Source organism: Enhydra lutris, unplaced genomic scaffold (assembly GCF_002288905.1).
Source record: "Enhydra lutris kenyoni isolate GAN:26980312 unplaced genomic scaffold, ASM228890v2 scaffoldscaffold12, whole genome shotgun sequence".
Taxonomy (NCBI): domain Eukaryota; kingdom Metazoa; phylum Chordata; class Mammalia; order Carnivora; family Mustelidae; genus Enhydra; species Enhydra lutris.
The window spans coordinates 66,349,254-66,369,224 of NW_019154096.1; the positions used below are offsets into that span (position 1 = coordinate 66,349,254).

Genomic DNA, 19,971 nt, shown 5'->3' on the forward strand with positions numbered 1-19,971 from the left:
GGACACTTTGATTGTTTCCAAAGGCAAAGTGGGGCAAAATGACACTTTTTTCACTCAGAAGGGTCAGCCTTTATGGGACATGCTCAGTCAGATTCTCAAAATTGCTTCAGAGAATGAAGTTTTCTTTTATACTATTTTCTCTTAGATTAAAGGAGGTCATTTAAACAAACCACTTCCCCAAAGTCCCTGTTTTGAATTACTGGAGAGAATGAGTACTATCTGGGGTCTTGGATCACTTAGCAAACATCAGAGGCGTGGTTTGGAGTCTTTTTTTGGGAAATACACTGTCCAACTATACTGCCTTTTCCTTCAGCAAAGGAGATTTATCAAGGATCAATTTGGTTACAGACACATCTGTTTTTGTTAAAATGCCTTTGGCCATTAAGTTATCTGTAATAACTTTCGGTAAGGTCTAAGCAATTTATAATAATATTAATGGAAAAATCATGATTCTGTATAGCATTTTTCCCTTCCATTTTATCTAAATGGCTAGCAGTGAGGATTTGCATAATTTTATCTTGCTTTTTTTTCCCTCCCATTTTTGCTATGATCTGAGAGTTTTAAACAGAAGGCACATTGACAACTATGAATTTAGGGGAGCAGAAACATCACCTTGGACAATACTAAACTTCATTTTTTTAAAAGTTGATGGCTTGTCTTTTAATAGTCAGTGTGGTCCATAGTCACTGTGTGGTATTTAAGCTTGAGGCTGTCTACTGTACTCTCATATATTCTTCTATAAATGCTGTGGAAAACAGTGACTCACAGCACACCAACACTGTTTAACCTTGACTGAAAATTATAATCTAGTTCCTTATAAATAGATATCAGAGCTCAAAAAATTATTTGTGTTTTTTGTGTTGGCTCTAACTTTGCACAGATCTCCAGAGAGAGATCAGAACTTGAAAGGTGAACTGATCTTTCCTTTTGGGAAGTGGTTCATTCAGGAACTGAAAGAAGCTTATGATGGGGCTTCCCGAGTTGATTTAAAATTCTCAGTCTCTCCAAAGACATTTAGGGAGAGCTGAATTGCTAATGCTTCGCTGCCAAGCAAGTGTGGCCAGCTGTTTCAATTTTTCATCAATATTGTACACACAGCCACAGATATTAAAACCTGTTTATAGACCATGTTGACCAAGATACTGGGCCAGATGCTCACTGGTGTAGCTCTCACTGTCTGGACATAAGCATGTTCAGGCCTTCAGGGGAGCACAATGGGACCATGCAGGAGACTCTCTCCTGGATCCCCTTTTGGACAAAAGACTGTTTATAGGTACACTGCTGCTCTGGTGGTCCCTCCCTGCCCTGCATTATTCCCACGCTCCACTCACTGTCTTCTTTGCAGCTAAGCACAAGGAGAAAGAAAAGAAGGAGGCCAGCCTCTGTTTCCGAATACCTTCAAGATAAAATAACACCAAGACCTCCAATCAGAATTCACTTCTTTAGCAGCATACAGAATGACGATATTGCATTTACTCCTCATTCAAGTGGTAGTTGCTGACTACCTATTTTAGACTAAGCATTGGGATATAAAGGTGAATAAAAGCATAGCTCTTATATTTTAAGTGCTCCCAGTCTTGGGGGTAGGCAGAGTTAAAAATGCAAAATTCTATTATAACATGAAGAGTTAGAAAATTAATTTTAAAAATAACCTATTCAGTTGTCCAGAGATTGCTAGACATAATGTTAATCCCAGCCTGGTCTTTGACACCATGCATCCTTCTTATACCTCTGATATGAAACTTAGAACCAGGTCTTGGTAGGTGTTCTTGGCGTCACGGAAACCACATCTGGACGTACAGACCATACCTACTGTTACCGGTGTGGTTCTCACTCTGGTAGAAGTATGTCCAGGCCTTCACAAGTCCATACGCAGCAGGAACAAATGCTCATCTCCAGCAAGGAAGTCCTCGGACCCAGCCGGTCCCCGGACTCTGCCGTCATGCTTGTGGCAGCCCGCTCTGCCGCCCTTGAGAGCCTGTACAAGAGAGGGGGCCTGCGGCAGGGTCTGGGTCTTTGCTGCAGGCCTGCTGAAGAAAGGCAGCTGCAGCCATAAATCTGGAGAGCCAGAGTGACCTTAGGAACCACCGACTCCAACTTCCTTCCAAGAGAAACCTCTCAAGGGACATTCTGAATTTCAGATCAAGAAAAGCTTGGAAGCCACACACTCAGCTGGCTTATAGTTGTCATGGAATTTTGTGGCTATTTGTTACAAACAGAAACGGGACCCACAGGTTAGAACTAGCCCCTAACTAGTCTTCTTAGAGTCTTGGAGAGTCTCAGTTCTGCCTTCCTCCTGCCTCTCCGGGTGGTCTGTCTTCCCATGGACTCCCCTCCACCATTGCCAGTCCTCTCCTCTCGGGCTGACCTCCTTCTTACTCTCTTCTTCCTACCAAGGGCAGCTCCTCCACCTGGTGGCAGAGACTGCTGGCTTCCCACCCAAGATCTGCCCCTCCGTCCTTTAGCGGAGAGTTGTTTCTGCAGAGGAGGACTTGCTAATGGCATTGAGGCAGTACCATGAGCTTCTCTACCTTCTTGTCTCCCACCTGCCTCCTAGATGTCAATGCTCCAGGCACTCATGGAAGCCCCAGCTGAAGATGGCAGCATCACCGTCAGCCCGGGTCCCTGAGTTACCACATAGGACAGGGGCTGACCTCACTCCCTCGTCCTTCCCCCACGCATGTCCTGACACCAATCAGGATACTCACCTGGGACTTTTACAAAGTGAGAAATGAACTAACATGTTGAGCCACTGAGATGTCAGCCTTTAAGTATTACAACACCTGCATTACTTACCTGTACTTACAAAGCCTTCAGATTCCATCCATGCAGAACACCCTGGTTATCTCTGGGCTAGACTTTATTCCTGAGCTTCCCACTGGCATATCTAGCCAGACACCCCCTCTGAGATGTCCCACAGATCGCTGAACTCAGTACGTCCAGAACAGAACAAATGATCCGCCATCTACCGTGGCGATTCTGTCCCTCCTTCACATACAGTGAATAACATTTGTATGCACTTGGCTGTTCAAGCCAGCAAGCTGGGAGTTGTTCTAGATCACTCCCTATTTTTCATCTCCCGTATTAATCTCTCCTAAAACATCTGTGCTGTTCATCATTTTTCTCTCTCTTTATTGCCGTTTTCTTATCTGGTTATAGTTATCTTAGCCTTACCCCCAACTCCCATCCGTCTCAGCTACCACTAGGAGTGTCTCTTTGAAATCAACATATGGTGATGCCTTTCCACTCCTTAAAATCATCCCGTGGCTCTTTCCGGCTTGCAGATGGAACATCTATTTCCACGTTTGGCATCTGGGGCTGTCTCATGGACTCCTTTCTGCTTCTCTCTCTCCCTTCTCTCTCACTCTTCTCCTGTTCGCACCTATGCTCCACCCAGATCAAATGTCCAAAAGTTTCAAATGCCCTTGCCCTTCGTGCTGGCAAAGTGTTAGTTCCCTGTAGCCCGAATACAGCCCAGTGCTCAGGCCAGGCCTTTTCTCCCGAGTAGTCCTTTCTCATCTTTCACACCTCAGCTCAGAAACCACCTCGCCTGGGAATCTTTGACCTCCACACCCACCCCAGAGGTCTCCCCTCTACATTTTTTCCCCAATGCTTTGGGCCTACTTTATAGAATTTATCTCTGTGTGATTATTAGCAAATCGAGGAGTGCTTGTATTGTTGCCCTAGCTTCACGCTATTTGATAATGGCTCTTTGACAACAGCCCACCTCAACCATGCTAGCTACATATATGCCCTCAACACAGGTTTTTCAGTTGAAGCTACACTGTCGTCTGCTCCTATTTGCATAAATGGATAAAATGATACACATCCAGTGTGAGGGCAATGACTGCATTAGTAAGCATTCAGTCAATGGTAACAGAATAGGGATTTTTTAAAAAATATATTATTACTATTATTTTTATTACCATCAACATTAATTAATGCCTTTGACCGTTACTGATTTTACACACCTCTACCAGTTTTTGAATTTTGGGTTCCACCCCCCCCTTTGGCTCAATATCATGTGTTACTCATTTGTACTAAAGTAGCAATTTTCTTCCAATGGTATGAAGTGAGCAGAGTTCAAGTCAAAAGATCTGGAGGCCTGAGTTCAGGTGCCACCTCCAGCGCCAGCTGCGTGGCCCTGAACTGAGCATTTCATCACTCTGTGCCTCATTTGGCCATCAGTGAAGAGGGGATACAATGAGCTTCCTGACCCACTTCAGCCAAATAGACTAGAGAAACAACTTAGATTATCAATGGGAAAGCATTTTTTTAAACCCTAAAAAGTGGATAAAGGTTAATTATTGGTAGTATTTCCAATAATAGAGCAATATTAATATAAGCAATGCTTTCTCTGTTGCATGTTGCCTTTCCTCTATTTTGCCATTACCACTTTCAGTTATTTTCATATTCTATAATGAATAGCAACATACATAAGTCTTCTGTATCTCTGAGCAAATTCTCAATTTGGTTATCCAAGGCATCAAAATAATTCTGGTTTGAGGACTGAACACAGGACCACCTCACTGACAATATTGCTCTAAACTGATGCCATCCACAAGTCTTTGAGTCCCCCTTTCTGTCCAACTGTGTTCCTTATTTGGCATTCCACACAGTAGGCATGCTAGCTGTTGGGTGAATGAATGAACGCTATTAAAGGATAGAAGCAAAGTCTTGAGTGCTCTGTGTTTTGTCAACTGCTCCATACTTGACTTCAGACTTCTCACTTAGTGATGATGGTGATGGTGATGATAATGGTGGTGATGGTGATGGTGATGATGGTGATGGTGATGATGATGGTGGGGATGGTGATGATAGTGGTGATGATGGTGATGGTGATGATGGTGGTGGTGATGGTGGTGGTGATGATGGTGTTGGTGATGGTGGTGATGGTGATGATGATGGTGATGATGATGGTGGTGATGGTGATGGTGTGATGGTGATGATGATGGTGATGATGGTGGTGATGGTGATGATGATGGTGATGATGACATTTTTGAGCTCTTAGGTACCAGGTACTTTTCCTAAGCACTTCACATTTAATCTTCACAATAACTTTGTCAAAAGAAAACGAAAGCTTGATCCACTATAATGGAAGTTCCATGGGATATCAAATCTTTTATGTCTTGTCTGTCTTATCCATTGCTAAGCTCTTAGGGACTCAGTGCAGTGCCTGGCATATATAGTAGACACTCAAGAAATAATAGTTAAGTGAAGTGATTTGCTCTTCAAACACTTTCTTGATATTTGAGGACTTTGGAATTTTCTGGACATTCATAATTTGATTGATTTCTTACTAGTAGTGGTAGTAACTGATTGTTTACTTATTAAAATTATTAATTACTTTTGTATAGGACTTTATAAATATTTTCACACATAATCTCATTAAATTTAAAGCAACCAATGACATTTTATTACTAGAAATGCTGAAATACAATGTCTCTACCTAATGGAAAATAAAATATTACCATTATTACAGTATTACCATGGTTTGATTTTTCCAATGAATGATCAGAAAGCACTTTAATTAATTTAAAGATGATTAGGACTTAAAATAAAGAATTATCATATATCAGATTCCTTTAAATGAAGGAAGAAAATACCAGCAAATATTTCCCCAGGTGGCTTAGGATGAGGGAATTCTCAATTGGAAATTTACTTAACAATGTGGAAGGGTAGCTACAAGGCTGATTCTTCTAATGTCCATGACTCTTAAAAAAAAAAAAAAAATCACTAAATATTTTAAATGAATTAGTAAGATTTTTTTACTATGTAATTAAAATTAGAACTGTTAACATCCAAAAGAAACTTTACTTCTTAAGAAAGCATGAGGATTTGCATTAAATCATGACTTGAGATAGTAATGACCATGATTTACTCAACACATTCCAACCAATCAGAGAACAGTCCATATACAATTTAGGGAGAACTTAGCAATGTTACAGAAGGTGGCATCTGTGGTGCTGGGGTAGGAGTATATTTCATAAAACTTGCACGGTGTGTCTTTAAATGAAATTTTAAAATATTATGATGTGTTAAAGGCCAAACAAAGTTGTATAAGCAGAATACATTTACAATTTGTATTTAAACACTGACATCTATAGTTGTCATTGGTTTTTAGTAGGTGAAGGGAAACATTTCTTTAAACTCTCAGACAAATATGACTAGTCCATTTGTCATTCCAGTGTTTTCAGTACTTGCAGCATTTCAATTTTGGTTCAACAATGTAACCTTTGGAGTTCTGCCTAATAATGACTTCAGTTGCACTGGCCTTCCAACAGATAAATTAAAATGGAAATGCATATTTTCTAATTATGCATCCAGCCCTAGTTGCATATTGGCAAGGATGGCCACACTGAATGTTAAATTAAGTCTGCACAATAGCTAGAGTCTAGGTAACATCAAAGTTTCCCAAAGTCACTTTCTTAATCATGTGAAGGATAGCCAGACCTCTGATCAGTAGTATGTAGCTGTATACAATCAGAGGGAAAACATTTAAACATCCCAGCATGGTATTTCCATTTAAATCTGATTACAGTGAAATAAAACTGTAGCCATTAAAGGTTTAGAAGAACTACAAATACAAGCCGTAAAAGAAGACAGATAGTAAATGAGGTAGTAAAACATTTCAGCAGGGCAAACAGTTTACAGCACTCATTCAGGTCGTCCTAAAGCAGACTGTGTAATTCACTGCAGACCCTGCACCATTCCCTGAGCTCCACTTAAACCCGCAATTAACCTTTCACGCCTAATGAAGCTGTTTTCCTGGAAAATTAAAATATATAGAGGTGCCTGCTTTTACACAGACTTGGGAGGAGAGCATTTCTCAAAATGAATGACTTTTCGGAGGCTTTGTTCAAATGTAAAATGGAAGTGCTATGTTTGTATATAAAGAGGATGTTCTTTCCAAGGCAATTTCACTTGATGTGCACTATTTTATTACTGTACTTATTAATTGTTCTGCATAATTGTAAAAAAACACACATCAGTAATTTTATGACTACATTGTTACAGCCGGAGTCTACTAATACCATTTTGCTTCCATTAGGAAAAGCTAGAGTTTTACTAAAGATAACTCAATCCCTGATGTTTCTCCTTGGTGGTTTTCATTGCAAATTTAGCGGTTTAAAAAGATATATTTATTTACCATGTAAATATGTAGCTGTTAGTCATTTCTATTGTTTTTTGTTTTGTTTTGTTTTTTAAGGGCATGTCTGCAGGTGTTTATTGAGAAACAAAGTTCTTAATTTTAGGAAGAAATGGTTGGCGTTTTTTTCCCCCTAAGAATCTGGGTACAGGTCTGATTCTGGTATATCTTCTACTTACTTCCTAAATATCCATGGTAGCTCTCGGCGTCCACACCAGTAACTATTAAATAGTGCCCCTGTTCTGAAGCAAGTCTGCATGGTCCCAAAGGAGTCTGCTTCCTGCCCAGCTCACCCAGCCCCAAGTGACCGAGAACAGCCACCGGTGACATGCCACCTTCATAAGGGCTAGTTTGCCGCACCACGAGGCTTCGGCAGGTGGAGTAGGAAACAGAAAATGGTACCTTCTTTCTTATGAGGTTTATAATTCATATTTAAATAACCTAAATGTCATCGTGTCTGGTATTTAAAAACTAGAAGTGCAAAAAGGTAAAGCTTATAATAAATATTTAAACCCCAGCATTTTTATTGAATCTCCCGGCATATTTTGATGTAAATTCTGCAGCCCGCCGCGTCTGTGCATCATCTTGACACGGTAAATGAAATTCCTTTGGACCACCAGTCTAAAATAATGAATTGTTCCCCCGGTTAATTGTACTGCTTTGATAACAAGGAACTATGCTAGGCCCAGAGAACACAATAAGTGGATTTCATCAGATGATTTGTGTGACGTTTTGAAAAATGATCTTCTGGAGTGACCTGATTTTAATGGAACTCAAACCCTGGGCAGCACGCACCACTGCATGGCGTCCTGTTGGCCAGAAGCGCTTCCACTAGGGGCACCAGGAGTTGGGGGGTCGGCACCTGGAAACCTCTCCCCGGGCACAGATTTCCCAGGGAACTCTAAACAAGGAGAAAGGGTTTGCCTCAAAGAGCAATATGGACGAATTATTTTTAAGTTGTTTTTATTTATTGATGCATTGAAAAAAAAAAAACAACCTAGGACAGATCTCAAGCTACCTTTATCTCTTCATCACCCTTGTGAAAATAAACCAAGACCAAAGAAATAACAAGCAAGGCTATTTATTCAGAACTTGCTCCAGCAAGGGAATCACCCAACATTCAGTGCTTGCATTTCGGCAGACGCTTAAAAATAGGCAAGTGTGTGGGATATAGTGGAAAAAAGAGAAGACTTCAGGCATGCCCTGATTGGAAGCTATTGGCACAGGAAAGCTAGAGTCAGGTTAACTAGACATGGGGATCCTAGATGATTGGTTAGGGGTCCATATTTGCCCTTCTTGGGTTGGCCCTAAGTTGGAAGCTTGGACAAAAATTAGGGAAGTTGTCAGTTATTAATGAAGTTCGGTAGGTGGGACCCGTTGTTACCGAGTAATCATTTGACCTCCTGGATTATTACTAGAGATAGCAGGCTGACTTCCTGCAAACCTGCCACGGCAGGCGGGCTTCCTAGTCTGGTTATTGTAGATGGGAGTTGGTTTCCTGAGCAGGTTGCTGCATTTATGGGCCAGAGTCATGTTATTGCCTGGTGATTGCCTGTTTATATGGTCAGTCTCCCACCAGCATACACATGTTTCATGCAAGGAGAGAGCAGAAATACTGGTTTTCTTAAAGAGCTACTGACAACTTTTCTTTTTACCAACTAAGATTCCCTAACAATAGAGTATACTGAAGGGCAAGGATAGAAACTAGTTTGATTTCTCCATCTCTCTCTCTTTTTTAAAGGGACTTCTACACACTAGACACTTCGGGAAGACTGGGACCTGATTCCTCATGTTTACTCCTCTGTTCAGGGCTTCTTGAAGGTTGAATGAGGACCTAGCAATTTCTGGGTTGTTGTGTTAGAGTTCTCCATAGAGTACAATATAAAGAAATGCAAAAATGGTAATAAAAACTTATGCCCAACAATTTGATTCAGACATGCATGCAGTTGTTATGATCATTATGCTGTTCTTAATTAAATTATAAGATTATTTAAAAAAAGGTAATTCATGAGATGCTACAGCTGTGTAGTCCTGTAAAGGACCCGAGTTTAAATCTAAACAAAAACATGGTTTGGCCCTTCCGGAGGATGAGAGCCGGTCATGCGTCCCCTGGAGCCTCCTCTGAGGTCCGTGTGGGGGACACTCAACATCAGTGCAGGAATTCAGGGTTCCTACATGCATGTGCCATTTATGCAGAATCTGTAAATGTAGTTGATAGTTCTATTTCCATAGGAAAGAACAAAAATATGCCAAATTAAAAATGAGCATGATTTGCAATTTTATTTGTAAATCAAGGACTGAAATATGGTTTGTGATTTATTATTTTCAATGGAATGTGTTTGCAAACTTACAAATCATTAGCAAACCCAGGATATGAGAGACACCACTTTAATGTGGCTTCGGACTTCCAATAGCCTGGATTACAAAGGTACAGTGGCAGTTTCAGATTAGCAAGGAATTTCCTGTTTGGGCAACTCAAACTGCTTCTCTCCTGACATTATATCTTCTGTGAGGAAAACAACATTTGCAGCCACATGTAAATGGAAGAGTATTGTGTTTCAGAGCTCGTTTGGACTGGGTCATGCAGTAGTTTAATGAATAACATGATTTCATATTTAGAAGCTGTGATCATTGCAATTACTGTAAGTGGTCTCTGTCTACATTAGAAGAGACATATATTCTTTGTCATATTTGGCTGTCTCTGGAAAAGATGGTTGCCAGGAATGAAGTAACAGAAGGTTGTGAATTATGACAGAAGGATGCCAAGAGATCTGTGGAAACTTAAGGTCTGCCTGTACTGAATTTTTTGTTAGCACAACCCTGGCCTGTGAGCCTTTTTAAAACAACAACAACAACAACAAAACATGTGCTTCAGCTCCCTCCCTTGAAGAAATAACAAAGTAATTATTTCCTACAGCAGAAATATCTGTGTGGGACACTTCAGAAGTTCCTATGTATTCTTCGGAGGTCAAGAAAGCAATATTTATTTAAACTTTGAACCTTTAAACTTGCGTTATCTCTAAGCAATTCAGAATGTTTATTTAATGTCCTCAAAGAGCAGGGTATTTAACAGCAGCCCTTAAAAGGCAAATATCTAAGATTATCGGCCTAGGCGGTGATTACTGTAACTTTTTAATCCTTTCCCTCCCTAGCTTTGTTAATTTCTTCTTCTCCACAAATACCCTCTCTTCGATTTTCACATGTACATAAAAACTCCTTTTTCCTTTGAAAAATGTATGTCCTCAGATGATCCTCTGTATTCGCATATATCTCATCTGACCTGTTGCTTTCCCTGTGTACCAACTCACCTCTTTGCAGTGCCAAACGGCTTGAACGTGGCGGCTTTATGTGTTCTCACATTTCCTCTCTCCCCATTCCCTGCTTAACTTTCAGACTTCCCTCCTCAGTTAGGTATCGACAGGACTCAAACATCATCCAGATCTTCTTCGAGGAAATCTAATGTCCTCGCATCCAGCCTCAGTGCTGGCCCATTTGGTGCTCTCTGCAGACTCCTTGAATGTGGCATCCCTGGACTTCTACAGTCGTGCACTAGACTGGTTGACCCTCCTCTTACACTACCTGTTTCCCTCTATCGGCATTTCTTTCTATTCATAGACCTCTGGAGTTCTGTTCTTACCAGATCATATTTGAGGCTTACCTAGAGAATACTACCCACATGGAGTCAATTATGGAGTAAAATAATTATGACCCACATGCAGTCAATTATGGAGTAAAATAATTCAGTGGCATCTTGCATAGCTTCAGATCCAAAGTGAGACCTTCTAAGAGCAGCACATTGAGATGTCTGTAGGGCTCAGGGCTTGGTTCAGGTCAACCCAGGGTCAAATCTTCAAGATCTGAGAGATGGGAAAATGAACCAAAAGTCCATTAGTCACCTCCTTAAACCAAGCAGGCTGGTCTCTTGGTTTAATATGGTGACTTGGCACAGTTTGTTTTTCTCAAGAATTATATGAAACTAACTTAACAGAAACTAAAATGCTTCACGTATAGCTATGATAAACCGGAGTATCTGGCTGGACCCTTGCTTGTACAAATCTAGGAAAGTCTTTACTATCCATGAACATCGTACCAAATGTTCTTGTCAATTAATAGACAAAATGATGTAACAAAATAATATTCTTTAAATTACCTATGATAACTAGAGATCCACCTTTGTGCTGATAGTCTGCTGATAATACTCAGGATTTATTCTTATTTTTAAGAAATATCAAGCTGTCTTTCTTCCATGTCTACTTGTCCATAACACAACTCTGTGCCTGGGTGCTTTCTTACTTCTTAAAAGCACTTGAAAAAAAAGAATGAAAAGACAGGCCACAGATTTGGAGAAAATATTTGCAAAACACATATCTGATAAAGGACTAGTATCTAAAATGTTAATTAAGTCTTAAAACTCAATGATAAGAAAACAAACTGTTCAATAAAAAAGGGTTAAAGGGGGCGCCTGGGTGGCTCAGTGGGTTAAGCCGCTGCCTTCGGCTCGGGTCATGATCTCAGGGTCCTGGGATCGAGCCCCGCATCGGGCTCTCTGCTCTCTAGGGGAGCCTGCTTCCTCCTCTCTCTCTGCCTGCCTCTCTGCCTGCTTGTGATCTCTCTGTCAAATAAATAAATAAAATCTTTAAAAAAAAAAAATTAAAAAAAAAAAGGACTAAAGATCTGAACAGACACCTCACCAAAAAAAATGTGCATCTGACAAATAAGCAAATGAAAAAGATGCTTAACATCTTATATTATTATGGAATTGCAAATGAAAACAACCATGAGATATGGTTACGTATCTCTCAGAATGCTAAAATCCCACACACCACCACCACCAAATGCTGACAGAGACGCTGTCAAATGCTGGTGGGAATGCAAAATAGTATAGCTCCTGTGCAAGATAGGTAGTTTCTTTCAAACCTAAAAGCCAGGCTCACCACATGATCTGATGATCATGCTCCTAGGTATTTGTGAATTGGAAACTTACGTCTACATTAAAACTTGCACATAGGTATTTACGCTTGCCTTATTTATAATTCCCCAAAATTGGATGCAGTCAAAATATCCTTCAGTAAGGGGACGGACAAACAAACTGTGGTACATCCATACAATGGAATATTATCCCAAAAAGAAATGAGCCATTGACCAAAAAAGATATGATGGACCCTAAAGGTACATTGTTAGGTAAAATAAGACCGTCTGAAAAGGCTATGCGCAATGATTCCAACCATATGATGTTCTGGAAAAGGCAAAACTACAAAGACGTTTAAAAAGATCAGTGATTATCAGAGGCTCATGGGAAGGGGAGGGATAAACTGGGAAAGCACAGGGGATTTTTAAGGCAGTGAGACTGCTCTGTGTGATACTCTAATGTTGAATATATGACATTATGCATTTGTCCAAACCCTTAGAATGTACAATAATACAAAGAGTGAACCCAAAAAGTAAACTATGGACTTTGGTTGATAATCATGTATCAGTATTGGCTCAATTCTTCTTTAAACCTAAAACTGCTCAAAATTTCTAGAAAAAAAATTAATACAATGGCTTTTTATTCTATACACATAAAAATAATAGTAACACTGAAAATTCTGTGTACAGCTAAAACAAACTTGTGTTCAGACATGGGAACTAAGGTGTGGGGTCCTGTCCACAGCTGGTTATAATGTCTTTGTCACACACACTGAATTTGACCATCTGAAGTCAAAGTCAATTAACTGTTAGATCCTTGTTCTTCTTTCTGTGTCACATTCATATGTCTCAATTGAGAAACATTTTAAGTAAAGGGCAAGCTACATGATAACTTCCAATAAACAGTGAAATGTATGATGACTAAATATAAAACAATAAAAAAACAGGGTGCTAAAATACTACTGTCACTCTCCTGGAAATGTCTAACTAAATATTTGAATGATTTTCTCCTCTTCTTACAGGCCTTGCAATTGCCAGTGCCCTAATAGATATTTCACAACAGAAGCCTTCAGATAGTAAAGACAAGACTTCGGGAGTCCGAAATCGAAAACACCACCTCTCAACACGTCAGGGAACTTGTGTCTGAGAAACAGAAGCTGCTCCTGGATATTCCGAAATGTTTCGATTTTGTAAAATGACGTCCATTAAGGCTAGTCTGTGGCCTCAGTTTTTATGGAGGCGAATCTCCGTATGGTCCCAGGGCTCACGTACAGTTCCCTCCGAATGGGCAATGACCCGAGTGGCCAGAGAATGTTCGTGACTTTTATGAAAGTAACAGTATTGATGGTCACGGACGATAAAGTCAGTTTTTACGACTCTCTTAGGCTTATCATAGATAACATTAAATTACGCTGGAAAAAGATGTATATTGTTTCTTAATGCAGATGAAAATATGTAATTCATATAAACCAAACTGTTTATATCCCAAGACTTTAAAGAAAGACATTTTATAATGCCTGGATGATGAGAATTGTACAGTTTTTGCCTCATAAGCAAACTTAAATCACTTGTATATGAACAGGAAATGAGCAAATTGCAATGGCTTTAAATGCTGTTTTATCTCACTGTAAATGTAAAAGCAAGATTTTGGTTTAGTAGGATGTAGGTAGTATATTTAAATATTCCACATGACCATATCGTGTCTACACTCGGTTTGAGAATGTGACTATTTTCCACCTAACGGGAACGCAGACCACAACTGGTCACATTTGGATGGATGGCGTGTGCAACTTCACAGGAGGTTTATTAGAATTCTGAGTGAAAAGGACATTCCTGTCATCCACGCCAACTGCCTAACTCATTATCAGAGCTGATAGAGCATGGAAAAACCTGTCCAGCAATCAATGTTTCCCCTCCTTCCAAAAACCCTCTGATACCGAACCTGGAGAGAGCTGAAATGGTTATTTTAGTGTGTGCAAGCTTCAGCTCTACTGTGGTAATTATTTTAATTGGTTAGGAATCATTGGATCAGACCTAAATGATCCATCTGCATTTTGTAAGAACAGATCATCTTCTGTTGGCCTTCCTCTCCTAGCTGCTCAATTTTTATCTATCCTTTGCAGATATTATGAAAAGTATTTTAGAGGTGACACCTCCCAAGGTTTAACGTGATCCAGGTCCCTTCCCACCAGCCATCCATTTAGAATACAAGTAGATGTCTACAGTATCCTTATTTCTAACCTCGACACGTTGATGTCACGAGAGGAAGTTTCCAGTTTAGAAAATAAGTTCATCACTGCCCACATTGACCATATTCTTAACAATTCACAAATCTGAATCATGGCAGAAAGGAAAAATGATTTCAAAGCGCTTTCACATTGGGACATAGAATCCTTGGTGTCCTCATTTGGACAACACTTCGCTAGAACTCAGTAGCATTATCAGATCTCGTTTGAAATGTTTTCTCCACCTCAGGGGGACGACAGGATATGTGTAGAAAGCAGTGACAGAGATATCCAAAGCTGCCTCATACAACACAGCTTCATTCACTATAAAAGTCATTTCAATATAATTGATGTTTAGTACTATCTATGTACTTTTCACATTCTTTGGATTTCTGGAAGGTAAACCACTTTACTGTTTACAGCTGACGGATGCATAGTTCTTTGCATGCTGTGATCGTGCAGTAGCAGAATATGTCCCTATTGTGATACTCAATGTTTATTTCATGATGCCATTTATACATAGCTTCATTCAATGAGGACTGAATGTAATATAGAAGAGGAATGACCATACAATAGGTAGTTGCATTGTATATACGATTGCTAGGTTGCATCCAGCCATGACTATCATTGTTTTGATAATTAGGTACTTGCTAATTATAGTATATATTCTTTATGTTGGCATGATAATTTTGCTATTTTCTATGCATTAAAAATAAGACTAATTCTTAGAATAATTAATCTATAGCCTGTGGGTTTTTTGGGAGAGGGGGCGGGAGTGGAGCTGGTTGTTTTTGCCTCCCTGTGATGTTCTCTCTCTCTCAAAAAAAAAAAAAAAGAGCAAAGTTTGTAAATGTCTCCTAAAAACAATCAAGTAATTTTATTAGCTTCTTTTTGGACCCTTTAAATGTTGATTTTTCTCCTGGAGAAATAAATTGACAAAACTGGTGACTACAAAAATATAATCATTTAAAAATAAAATGATTGCCCGATTTGTTTTAATTCTCGAATGATTATCATGAGAGAGGCTTACATAACAAAAACACAAAAGCATAGAGAGTTGTAGGTAAAATCTATTTCAGCCGTCCTTTTGGAGAGGCCAAGCAAACAGTATTACTATGAAAAAATTGCCAAGCTTCATCCATCTCGAATCCCACTAGGTTCCTAACACTTGAAAATTTGAATTTTAGAGAACTACAGGACATCATGCAATGTGAAGTTAAAGTCATACTGTATCTTTTCGGGCCAAATATTGCTAACTCCGTGACTAATTATGCAACATCTTCTCAAATTATCAAAGCTTTTTACTGGCAGTAAAATTCTTCACCCTCAGGTGAAATGGATTGAAAAGACCTTAGGGATTCTCACTTTGAATCTGTGTCATGTTCTTTTTGTCCCCATATCCCAAACACTTTAAATTTAGATGCCCCCCTTTTTTTTTTAACTTTTTAAATTCAATCCACACATATACATACAGATCCTCTTCCAGAAGTATACAGTTAAATGACTGATTGTCTTGAAAACTTTATCTTTGTGGAATTCTGTACCTTTCAGTTTAGGATAACTTTGAAACGTCCTTTAGATTTTAGGATTTCTTATTCTTCCAAGTATTAAAAATTTTTGTTAAATAGAATGGAGTTTTAAAAATTTGGGGCGCCTGGGTGGCTCAGTGGGTTAAGCCTCTGCCTTAGGCTCAGGTCATGATCTCGGGGTCCTGGGATCGAGTCCCTCATCGGGCTCTCTGCTCAGCGGGGAGCCTGCTTCCCCCCTCTCTCTCTGCCTGCCTCTCTGCCTACTTGTGATCTCTCTGTGTCAAATAAATAAATAAAATATTATAAAAAAATTTACCTGGGCACGGGGGTGGGGGGTAGAGGGCAAGTGGTGCCTGGATGGCTCAGTCGGTTAAGCGTCAGACTCTTAGTTTCAGCTCAGGTCATGATCTCAGGGTCATGAGGTCGAGTCTTGTGTCTGGTTGGGAGTTCAGTGAGGAGTCTGCTTGAGGTTCTCTCTCCCTCTCCCTCTACCCCTCCTGTTCGTACTCTCTCTAAAATAAATAAATAAAATTAAAAATCTGCCTGGGGACAATATTTGGACAACTAGAGAATCTTGTTGAAGAGACGGACATCCTTAGAGGTCAAGTTAATACATTTTAAGGAGACTGGGATTTTCATAATCGCTTTTGAGTGGAAATTTATTTCAGTGACACATGTCGAAGGAAAGAGTATGCCATATACTACCGTGTTCAAATAGGACACATTTCAACATGGAATCAATACTTGAAGCACTCCCCAAGACTGCATTTTTGGGGAGTTTTGTCAGACAGTGGTCACTGTATGGCTATGGTCCTGGTGCAGAGTCCCTTAGAGTGTAAACCAGCGGACACGCCTGAGAACAGATGCTGGAACCAGCTTCGAGCTGCATGGTGCTGGGCACAATTTGACCTCTAGAAGCATCCAGACTTTGCATCTGTGAATGGAGGTATGGAGCTGCTGTGAGCTTAGAAGTTAATGAACATAAACCTCCCACAGCAGGTTCTCCATGCAGTGTAGCTGGTCTTGACCATCCTGGGGCTACCAGGCCACTCCTTTTCTACTACCTGTTGTATGAATCCGTCTGTTAATTTTTCATCCATCTTTCACCACAGCTGAAGATCAAGTAGGTTTTTGTAGGTAAAAGTTTCGTAACAATCTTCAGTACCTATATTTCTAGGATATAGAAATTTCTTAAAAAAAAACTACTTTGATGGTTGAGTCCTTAGGAGTTTTGACTCTTTCAAAATATATACAGCTTTAGTATTTCTTAAATGACTGCTTGATGACCTTCAGGCAGGAACAGTAATTGTCACTTCCATTCAAGTAAGGCCAGAAGAAACCAGTCCTTAAATTTGGTTGACGTACATGGTACAACTTTTTGTCATGAAACATAAAATGATGACTTGAGTGTTTTATATGAAAGGTTTTAAAAAAATTAAAATTGACCAAATGAATGAATTCTCCCACATACACTGAAGAATACGTCAACTCCCAAAGCCCATTTGCCATTTTACTAGCGTGAGTTCAGAACTTACTTAGTCATAAGAACTCCCCGCCTTCGTACAGATTCCTACTTCTGCCTCTAGAGATTAAGATTCAGAAGGACTGGATCAGACCCTGGAGATTCATATGCTCAATAAGCAGCTTAGTGATTCTTACCATGAGGCAAATGAGGGAGACACTGTGCTGGGCCAAAGAGCTCCCTTTATCTATAGTTAGAAGAATTTCTTTATGTAACAAAGTTATCGCTCTAATTCAAAATGCTTTAAATGATTTTCCAGGGAATACAAGCCCTTGGGTTGGTGTTACAGCAGTGTTTTCACCACAGTATCCCTTTAACAGTGGGGTGTTATCAAATTTCTAAAATTAAGACTTACAACCATATCAATATACACATACACAGGTGTGCATGCCAGTGTTAGCACAGATTGGGTAGAAGTTCCAACCTGCTTTAAAAAGTCCACATTTTCTGCCACAGTGTGCTGTGAATCAGGAGTTAAGTTACTGGAATAAAAACACTGGATGTTCCAAGCCCCACTGCTAAACACAGTTTTGTTTTGTTTTGTTTGTCCCCCTCCAAAATCGCACAGGAAAAGCACTCCACCCCCGAGAGGGCAGCCCCTCTGCCATGGAAGACTTGCTTGTAACCTTTGTGGTCTTGAACTCCACATGCAAAATACATGTTTCTCTCTTTCCCTCTTCACCTGATTTTCACTGGTCTTTTCTATGCATTCTCTCTGAATGGCATGCCGGACACTTGGAATGTTCCTGACAATGGAAGCAACACGCACAAGAGCCTAAGTGGCCAGGATTTCAGCTCTCCGGCCCAGCCATGTGTGCTGTGTGTACAAACACTGTTCTTACAGTAACAGTCCGCTTTCAGAGACTGGTACCGCCATGGCAGGGTTGAGCGGTTTTCTAAGAAGTCTGCTTGTCCTTTGGCAGACTTTGGGTTTCATCCCCCAGAGGCCATCTGTGTCCTTGTTCTATGTTCATGCCCCTGCTCTGCTGGGCCTCAGAACGGAATCACTGAAAAGGAGCTTCCAAGGAGGAGGCAAACATCTCGCCTGTGTGCAGCCCCCACAGGGGACCCAAGCACCCATGGCCACTCTTGGGCTCAGGGTCTTGGCCTAACCTTGAGCTGGGCCCCTGCCTGTGCCCTAGCCGATGCAATGGTGGTCTCCTTCCAGGTATCCCTCCACCACACCTCCCAGGGCTCAGGCAAGGGAGGAGGCTGAGATCAGGAGGCCCAGTCATCCCTGGGAAACAGGCCCAACCTGGCTGGTGCCTCCCAGCAGCTTTAGAAGGTAGAGAGGACCTTCCGTATGGACCCTGCTGAAAATGTCCCCAAAGTGGGGAGAGCACTGAGCAGATCCTGGAGCCCCCTTTCTTTTACAACAGAAAGCAGCAGCTTCTCTGAACATCTGAGCCTCGCACAGGCTTTTCTAAAGCTTTTTGATGGTGAGTTGGTGGCTAACAGGAGATTTGAAGATTTCAGCTCAGAACCGGTCCTTCTCTGCCCCAACAAAGTTTCCCTGCAGGAGTCACCCATGAGCCACTGAAGTGAGGGGTGGCCCCTCCCTGGGCTAACCCGCAGCCCTTTCTCCCTCTCCAGAACTGAACACGTTTAGCAATACGGCGTCTGCCATAGCCAGAGCAGCTAAGAGTTTATGGAGCTTTACTTTCTCCAGACCTACCAATGAAAACAGCAAGTAGTATTATTTTTCTTTCCAAACAGGAGACCACATTATCATTTTGGATGAACTTTTGTAAGCACCAGCTCCCCGCCCCTCCTGCCCCCAAGTCTGACCTGTCTGCTTCCCAGGGCTCCCCACTCCCTCCAGGAAAGAATTCTGCCCCATTCAAGGAGTAGTTGCCAAGCAGTCCTCATTGAGCACGAAACCAAACCCCTCAAAGAGCACTGCAGAAACGCTGTCTTCTGCTAAGCATCAAATGGTATCACCAATTTTATTTTTGGCAGAAGTGAAATTTTCATGCAGGCAAGATAGCTGTTTAAGCATAAGTTTCTGTAAACGGCTCCGTGTATGGTCAGATAGGAGATCTCGCTCCAGAAAATCCGCCTAGGAAAATAGCATTAGTGAGCAAATTCTTGTACCAGTTCTTCGTGCGTCTATAGCCCCGGTTGCTGAAAGAGATCTTAAATTTTGTGCTTTCCAGTTCTGAGTTATCTTAGAGAGTCCTGTTGAGCGATGCCCTCGAGTTTTAATATAAACTCAAACCACACCTTTTTTTTTTTTTTTAAACTGCCTTGGGCCAGTTGTCTTAACCATTTCTAAGTAACCTATGATAAAAATGCTCACCTAGGTACCTCACCTAGGTCTTGTGATGGGTTTTGTTGTTGAAATGAGAAGTGGATCAGAGTTAAATGTGTTCAACTTTTACTGGGAAAAGGCTCAGGTTAAATTCAATACATCGCAAGCAATGATTTTCCCTGGAGATTTTTCTGGTAACACTAATGCACACATTGGTGCCAAAGTTCCCAAGCAGTCAAATTCCAGTAGAAACCAATGATACATGTTACCTGATGATTCAGATTTGTGCTTTCCAGGGTTTTTTGTTTGTTTTGTTTTGTTTTCATGAAGTCTATCATATATTTCAAATATTACCTTCCTCAACTTTAAATGGTAATTTTGCAGCA

General features: G+C 40.6%; 1 protein-coding gene across 1 annotated transcript in view; it reads left to right on the top strand.

The window, feature by feature from the left end:
• LOC111145096 (attractin like 1) overlaps positions 1 to 15,231 on the top strand; it is a 796,800-nt gene extending 781,569 nt beyond the window's left edge. Inside the window, exon 29 of the mRNA XM_022499729.1 lies at positions 13,081 to 15,231. Coding sequence (XP_022355437.1) covers positions 13,081 to 13,205 — 125 coding nt within the window. The 3' untranslated portion in view covers positions 13,206 to 15,231. The remainder of the gene's footprint in view (positions 1 to 13,080) is intronic.
• Positions 15,232 to 19,971: the final 4,740 nt, after the last annotated feature.